Genomic DNA, 8,827 nt, shown 5'->3' with positions numbered 1-8,827 from the left:
CTCTCCAATGTGTTTTTCAGTGCCCATGAAACACAAAGGAAACCTCATAAATACGGTCCTCATTTCATAGTGTTTAAATCACTTGTTATATTAAAGCATTTTGTTCATGAATGGGAATATTATGAACAAGCAGAGCTGTATAAATGCTATTTCAATGATATTTGTATTCAATTTGCAGTATGATTCATCTGCACTTTTTCTCTTTCGATTTGGTTTTTGCACTTCTTTCTCTGCACTGTCCTTCTTATTTGAGTCTAAAGGGGGAATACATTGATGTGTAGGTCCAACAAGAATATACTGTATGTCTGACACCGCTTTAATAACGTCCAACCTGCCAGGTTGGTTGTGTCAGTGCTGGCGAAACCTTGTTATCAGTTAGACACGGTCAAGACAGACACGAAGTTTTCACACAATCGCTCATCAAACCTCGTGCTATACTATCTCCCCTAAACATCCTCCTTGCTGGTAGAATTAGATAGCTTTGCAGCCCACACAAACACCCTCTCTCTCTCATACACACATACGCACACATGCACAGACAGATCAAATCAATGGCTACTTTCCCCTACATCAGGAAGTACTGTACAGTAGGTGGCCAATGGAGGAGTCCGCCCACTCACAGGATATTCAATTGCACACATGTAGAAACTCATCCTCTCTGTATCTCACTCATGTTCGCCTGAGATCAACTACATTTACAGATACAGCTTTGGGCAAGAAGTGCTTGCGTGTGCACGCCCACACATGTAGACTTGACATTGAAACACGCACACAAACCCTCCCTCTCTGTCACATGGAAACACTTTAGGATTTGAGCCACGCAGAGATGCTCAAAAGACACAGATAGATTTATGAATGAACTGTGAGGATATGTGCATTTCTGTCTTTTCTCAGAAATGTGCACTGAATATTTTACTTCTAGCTCAGCGAAAGATTTCATGTGATAAATATATGGATCTGATATTTGCAGACGTGGTAAATAAATAAAGTGCATTTAATTGAGTACTGTACTGAATTCACTCAAGTAAATCTATTATAGGCTACTTTGCACTACCTCTTGACTGCTGAACATTTCAAGGGCCCATATTACTACATGCATTAACAAGAAGTACTCTGAGAGCCCAAACCTACCTCAAGGTAGCTCACTCTCTTTGCAGTATTTATTTTTAAGGGAATAATACTGTGTTTTGTATATATCGTTTTATTTTCTTTGTTCTTTTTAAATGTACTTTAAGAGGTTTGCAGTGCGGTAAAAACAAGTACAAAGTGCAGACTTTTGCATGTAGGAGTTGGTAATGGATATTAGGTATTGATTTGTAAATGAGTGGACATGAATAACTTAAGTTTATTATATAATGCAGCATATTTCTAACTAACTAGGCAGCTCATCCTCGTCCTCTTGACAACACATTTTTAAAGATTTGATATATTTTGGGGTCAGCTTGAAAGAAAGACAGATGTGAAATGTAAAAATGAGATCAGACTTCAAATGTGACATAACATTTGGATATGGCCTAAAATGTGATATTTAGAATCCCCATACAAGAGTATCATTTGGTAAATGTTGCCAATAGAAACAAAGGCAGTAGAATTTTAATTTTAAAGACAAAAGATAATTTATGAAAGTTTGACCTTAGTTTCCTTTGAAGAAGCAGTCGGAGGTCCAAAGGAACATGATGTTTAGAATCCCCATATGTCTATATACTGTCAGTACAAATGTTAGCAGTAAGAAACATATTTTTAAACGGCTATAGCATTATTATCACTTTGACCTTCAGATCAATCTATTGCCCTTGAAGGAGAGGTCAGAGGTCAAATATGGCATGATGTTTACAATATTTATGTTGACAATCCACACCACACTCCTAGTTGACCTTGAACACCTCAGTGGATGTAAGTCAAATTTTAATGAATTGTTAACATGACCCAACTTTTTCTAGAATTCATTCAAAAGCTATCATGTTTCCAGGCAGACAGAATAACATGCACGCATGCAAATGATACCAATTCGCATTGCTGGAAACTGCAGCTGGTTTCCACCAGCTGCAGTTTCTGCTTTGTAAATAGATGCTTCATCGCTAACAATTCATATTGTACTAAAATTAACAAATAAACGATTAAGCTTTATTTTTCAAATGCCACTTTAAAGCAATGTTGCTTTTTTGTTGTACTTTATTCTGAATATTATATTCTTTTGATTCCACTGACATAAAATGTTAATACAGAGAGACAGACTACAGTCACGTTCACATCAATTTAGAATCACCAGTTAACCTAATCAAACTAAATGCATCTCTTTGGACTGTTGAAGGAAGCTGGAGTACCTGGAGAGAGAGTCCAGGGAAACATGGGGAGAACATGCAAACTCCACACACCAAGGCCCAGGTGGATGGTGGAGTCAACCGCATGACCTTTTGCTATTAGACAACAGCGCTAACCACAGTGCCACTGTGCTGCAGCGGAAGAGAATGAATGGATGGATAGACTTTTACCCATAACAGAACACCTGTATAAAGTGACATTGCTCTTTTTAAAGATCTGAGAGCTTGCACCCATTGATATTGGAATTCTACATGCTTTGAAAATAAGAAAGCATCAGGTAAGAAAGCATGCAGTCGAGGGTGCAATGAATATGAAGGAGGGAAAAGGAGGTAGAATATTAACCACAGACCCTCAGTCCATCTCCTCCTCCAGGCTTTGCACTAAATAGAGAGAAATATTCTCATTAGGACAATGAGAAATACATATATCAAATATAGCTGTCACTTCTACTGTGGAGGATCTGTAGGGGAAAAAGTGTGTCACAGGCAGTTCGTCTTGTAGATGTGCTGTGTAGCTTTTGCAGAACAGATTTATCCCATGTGCAGCAGCTTCTCTTCAAAATTAATAACATGTAATGGATTCTTAGGAGAGGAAGAGGATTGATGACTGTGAAGCCAGTGTAAGAAAATTCATTGTGTAGTGTATTTTTAGAAGTCTACATTACAAATATCGCATCTTAGTTCCACTGCAGTTTCACATAGCAGAGAGTCACACAGAAGAATGTTGCTGAAACAGATGGTTTCCTGGTTACCTAAGTGGGAAAGGTCGGTGACACTTTCCAGCCCTTTTCTTACCCTTGTGTCATGTAGTTGCTGTATGTCTATTTATTTATTTATTTGAAGAAGAGACGATGGCACAGATTTGAGCTTGAAAAGGAGGTGAAGGAATGGTTGACACTAATGGTGTGTGATGGTGGAAATTGGACCATGATTGGTAGCGAGACGTCAGGCTGACAGTGTGTATGTCTTCTGTGAGACCTTTCTGGTAGTGACGAATTGTTGTCTGACTCATTGTTATTTCAGGTGATGAAACCTGTCAAGATGGGCTGGCCTGGAAGCTAGACGGAACAAGTTGACGGAATAGGCTGTGAATAGAGTCAGAAGTGATATTTTTACTTTCTTCCACCTTAGTGTACAACAAATGGGGACAATTTAAATAGTAATGGTGGTGGAAACATGCATACCTGTTTTACAGGCTATTTTGTAGTACAGTTTTGCTGTCATGTTAATTCAGGTCTTTTCAGTTTGATTCACATATAGTGCCAATTCAGGACAATAGTTGCTTTATATTATATTAGATTATATTATATTATATTAGATTAGAGGATTAGGACATAGAACAGGAAATATGTTTTTTGACCTGCTGTGCTAAGTGGTTTCGTGGTAGTTTGCCCTAATGTGTAGGAGAAATATCTCTGCACATAACACTCAATATGTGCACACATATTAATAGATGTTAGGAAAATTAGCTCACTAAAATAGAATATAATAGAAATGGAAAGGTTAGATGGTTTTGGGCTGATAAAGAAATCTTTCCCTTTATGGTCCTGAATATTTAGATTTATACTAACACTAGTAAGAATTCCATTTTTAGATTCCTTTAAGTTACAGGGTATAGCAATGATGTGGGCAATACCTGATCATGTTGAAGAAACAATCATTTCAGCTAAACCACCTATGATTAATATAAAAATTAGATGATAATAATAATAAAACATCCACTTAGTTCATAAAATACTGAAAAGTTAACCGTGATTAGCCTGCTTCTGAGCTGAAGCATGGCTGCAGTAAATGCATTTACCACCCAGCGCTAATTGCCTCAGGTGTGCTGCTGATTGTAGTGTTAGCCTAGCAGCGAACGGCCGCATATTTTGCTCATATTTTTGATTTCTTTAGAAAATTTCGTCAACTTTCTTTCTTTTCTTTTGCGTGTCTGTGGTTTACTTATGATTTGTTTCCACTTGTATCACCGTGTAGAACAATGTATACAGCCCTTAACCTCTCGACTTCGGACGACTTCAACATGTCAGAGTTCGACTCTCAGAGACAGCAGGAGCTCTCTCACCGCTCCGTCAAAATAAGCATAATAATCGTTTTGGGCGTCGTGGTCACGTTGGGAAACATTGCAGTTCTCCTGGCTATTACTTCCTCAGTGTCCGGCTGGTCGAGAAACTCTCGGTACTTTCTCCTCTCGCTCACTGCAGCAGACTCTGCGTTCGGACTGCTGGTCATGCCCTTGAACCTTTGGGTGAGTCTGCTAAAGGATTACACTGAAGGTCCAGATGGTTTTTGTCACCTTGTGGCCTTTTGCAATGCCACCGTCTACTCCACCTGCATGTACACACTGGCCATGATAAGCCTGGAGAGGTACATTGCGGTGTTTTACCCGCTTCAGTACTCATCTCTGCTGACAAGGAAAAGGACGCTGTTTCTGATTGCCTTCGCCTGGTGCTTTCCTCCCATTTTACTCTCGCCGATATCATTACCAGATGGCATCATCCAAGTTCATTTTTCCACCGCATCACTGGTCTGCAACCCATCTTACTCTACAAATATTGGATACTCCCTAAGCTTGACATGTGTAATATTTTTCCCTTGCTCCATCATCATGACATTTGCAAACCTAAAAGTCTGGTGTGCAGCCAAGAGACAGAGGTTAAAACTGCGCAAATATGACAGCGCGCGGCGCAGTAGGCTCAATGTGCCTTCCAGAGTGCTTGTGCCTGTGATGGGAGCCTACTACATCTGCTGGACTCCCTGCATGGCAGCAATGATCTACAATGGTAAGCAAAACCTCACTAGATACGTAAAGTGAGTGTGTGAGGATGGTGGATGATTTTCTTCTACCATCCTCATTTCATGTATGAATATATCCCATGTAATATAGTCGGTTTATGTCTATAATTGTGGCATTTACTGGGACAAAATATCTGAGAACTACTCATATAACTGGCTTATTTTGTAGCAAGCTTTGCTTTTTTAGGTTTAGATAGTTTTTGATTATATAAGCTTAACTGGAAGAGGTAAACTTCACAGGTACTTGTTTGTCTTGGTGTATTTCTTATTTGTGGTTTCAAAGGCCGTAAGAGAATTCAAAAGTAAGTATTTGAATGTGTTTATTAAAAATTGTATTAGATGGCCATTTCCCTTTAAAAAAAAACATTTTTGTTATTATTATTATTATTGTTGTAAATAAAAAGCTGATTTGGGGCCAGTTATATGACTCAGACCTTTTTTGACTTTTCTCATTTACCCCAGCCATGTGCTGTCTTGGAGTAGTCACGACTGAAAAGTCACAGCTGAATATTTTTAGTAGTGAAGACCTTTTCCACAGAGTGCTGTAAATGATCTGATATTGGATGAATATCCTGTGAAACGAAGCCGACGGTTTTGCTTAATCTTTAAAGTATGCTGCTGTCTAAATGCTGGTTTCACTGCAGTTTCCACCTGATCAGTGAATTTTGTATTTTCAGGTCAAGACTACAAATGTTAGTTTGATGGGTTATATCATTGCTTTCAGGGGTAAGGCAAGCACCTCCAAAGCAGACTTTTTTAGTTTCTCTCATAATGCCAAGTGAAATATCCCCAGCTCCGTCTCAGGAGGTTCCTTTTGCAGTTATACTAACACTAATTATACTAACACTTTTAGGAATTTGTGTCACCCCATGAAGGGCCTCTGGTGTGAAAATTAGACAAAGAAAACATACAGAGCTACTTGCTCTGTAAAAAGGGAGCAGGTCAAAGTAGCCGCTGTCTTTTGCTAGGTACGTTGTTTTCACTTTGTTGATACTTGCCTTAACACTCATTGTTTTCTGCCTTACAGCAGTCACAGGTAGCAGTATACCAGAGTGGATTGAGTTTGTAGTGGTCTGGCTACCAACTTCCAATGGTTTCCTCAACTGCATCTTCTATTTCTGGATAAACCGAAACTTTCGCAAGAAATTCTGTCTAGTCCTTCAGAAACTAGCTCTGGCCCTCTGCCCTGAATTGGCCAGCACCTTTGAGTGTTGCACCACATCAAAGATGCAGTTTGCATCAGGAATTCTGGATAACAACAACAGTGTCCATGGGCGTTCCTCCAGTGTGTCATCTACCTGCACCTTGCTGTCTGTAGCTTAAGACCTAAAGAGCACCACCGGCATGGACACAAACATGGCCAGCAACCTCTGTACTGTGTTGCATTGTCTGACTGAGCTAGACAACTGAAGCCATGTTCTGACATAGTTCCATACAAGGTAATGAGGGTGAGAACTAAGCTTTAAAAGGGTCGCAGTACGAATGATTTGGTTATGATAGCAAACATTTAAAATTTCCTCTCTGCAGATTAAATCCAAATTTGCGATATCTTGATTGTAATATATTTTTTATTTTTTATCAAACTTCAGAATCAGTGTTCAGTTGACTGGAGCATGAATTTAGAACGGCTTTGGATATTTTCTTTTACTTATTCACACTGCTGCAGAGATTTAATTTACAATTAGAGACAGTGTCTTTAAAACCACCTTTTATTTGTTTTATAACCAACCAACAAAGTTCTCTGTGCTCCCAAAAATTGACATTACATACAGTGATATAATCAGTCTTTCAGTGTCAGCCTGTTTAAACCTGTTGCACAGGTAAGGATTAGCGAATTAGTTCGTTTTAAATTCTCTCTATATGAAGCATTTCTGAACATCAGTATCTGATAATAAGCACACTGAAGGACTGAAACCATCTACCTCTTCTTCAATTTAAACTGTGCATCAAATACCTTGGCATATAACAGCTTGGAGAAGCTAACCTTTAAGTCACAGCTTTTCAGTGGGTGCAAGGAGGAAAGTAATTAAGCATCTATACTGTAGAAAGGTCACCACATTTGTGCTGGGAAGAGATAACTTGGATAAGATCTGAGGCTATGGTTGTTTACTTTGAGATATTAAGTCTAAGATCTTCCTCACACTATCTGCACTAAAGTTTTTGTCATGTTATCGGTTTATGTACATTTACAATGAATCGAGATTAGAATTCAGAAATTCCGTAACGTTTTATGCAGTTAATTTTAGCCTTTAGGTTTTCTGCTTGAGTTACATCATTGAAGTTTGTGCAAGGGCAAACGGAGGATCAAAAGTGTCACAAAATTGAAGTTAAAAAAGGAAAAAAAAATCTGAATAACGTAATATTAACCTTTTGTATGTATATTGTTTGTGATTGAAAAATTCCTGATTATAAAAGAATTTATGTATTGATATATGGATAATTTATGAAATAAAGCATGATGCCTATGAGTTGTTTCTTTTCAAGTCTTCAGTTTGAGTTTGATATTTACAGATGTATCATTGCAGAACTGAAATAAAGTTATAGTGAAAAATGTTTGCTGATCCTTTAGCATATATTTTTTTCTAGCTATGCGTGGTCTGATGCTCTACATCAGCATTGTTAGCTTCCAGTTAACATCTCTCTGCTTCTCTATGCTGTGGTATATAATAAATGCTAAACTGTACTATATGCTGTCAATGTTTTACCTGTTAATGTTTTTGTTTCAACTTATTGAAGTAGAGTAGCATTTTGCACTCGCTAGCTGTCTCACTCTCTCTGCCCTGTGACAGCCGGGATAGGCTCCAGCCCCCCCCCCCCTAAAAAGGATCAGTGGAAGAGGATGGCTGGATGGATGCATAGATACCTAGCTTTCCTCAGTAAGAGGACTAACTAATGAAGATACAAGTTTGGTTTGTTTGATATGAATTATGCATTTTTTTTTTTATTTATTTTATTTTGGAGGGTTAAAACAAATTAATGATGATTATGTATAGCCTAGTCTATTATTTCAGTGGGAATTCTTTGTTTGAAGTGGTAATATTAAAGTAGTATGGCAAACCTGGATGATTAACAAGCTCAAAATGAGAATTCTTGTTTGTGGTCATTAGATAAACGTTCTTTTCACCCAGAGAAGAACTCAGCAAGTTAGTCTATGCACAAAAAAATGATACGTCATTCTATTTTGGTAATATTTTCACTGTTTTATACTTCTGGGCAAATTTTTGAATAATATGAGATAGATTATGTTAATTGCTACCTACCAGTGTCATGTTAGATAACAGGTTGAGCTGTAGATCCGGAGCTTTTAAAAAAAATAATAAAATAAAATAAGCAGAAAATGATCCTTTGGCTTATGCATAGTAGATGGATACAGGTTCGACTGATATTATGCCCAGTATTGCTCATGACAAAGGGCACAAAAATGAAACAACAGCTCGATACATGCATAATGAAGGGAGCAAACTGTGAGGCAGCTGCAAGTGGTCCCATAAGTAGTTTTGCAAAGAATGATGTTAGAAAAAACCCCAACTTGACCTGATGAATCTCATGTCATGTGAAACCATCTCAGCATCTCAGACTTTGTCTCCATGCGGCTCCACCTGAGCTGTCCTTCTGATATACACATTTTTAATGTTGACGATTTTGGTCTCTCCTAAGGAAGATCTTAACGTCTTCAACTTCACCGAATCCTGCTCGGTGTCTTTTTTTAC

The 8,827-nt window shown here is 38.2% G+C and overlaps 1 protein-coding gene across 1 annotated transcript; it reads left to right on the top strand.

Moving 5' to 3' along the window:
- The first annotated feature begins 4,079 nt into the window (after positions 1–4,079).
- Positions 4,080–7,284, top strand: zgc:162592 (uncharacterized protein LOC561993 homolog). The gene is made up of 2 exons (XM_005929549.3): positions 4,080–5,104; positions 6,145–7,284. Exons 1-2 carry the CDS (start codon positions 4,303–4,305, stop codon positions 6,438–6,440), a joined length of 1,098 nt encoding a protein of 365 aa, XP_005929611.1. The 5' UTR covers positions 4,080–4,302; the 3' UTR covers positions 6,441–7,284.
- Positions 7,285–8,827: the final 1,543 nt, after the last annotated feature.

Source organism: Haplochromis burtoni, unplaced genomic scaffold, assembly GCF_018398535.1.
Source record: "Haplochromis burtoni strain Fernald_Lab_line unplaced genomic scaffold, NCSU_Asbu1 Contig_50, whole genome shotgun sequence".
Lineage (NCBI taxonomy): Eukaryota > Metazoa > Chordata > Actinopteri > Cichliformes > Cichlidae > Haplochromis > Haplochromis burtoni.
This window is presented reverse-complemented; position numbering and strand designations above follow the sequence as displayed.

Bases quoted from the DNA above. Each gene is read 5' to 3' on its own strand.
- zgc:162592 (XM_005929549.3), top strand. From the start codon at position 4,303: ATGTATACAGCCCTTAACCTCTCGACTTCGGACGACTTCAACATGTCA. The intron at 5,105-6,144 runs GTAAGCAAAACC...TCTGCCTTACAG, and splicing joins GGCAGCAATGATCTACAATG to CAGTCACAGGTAGCAGTATA.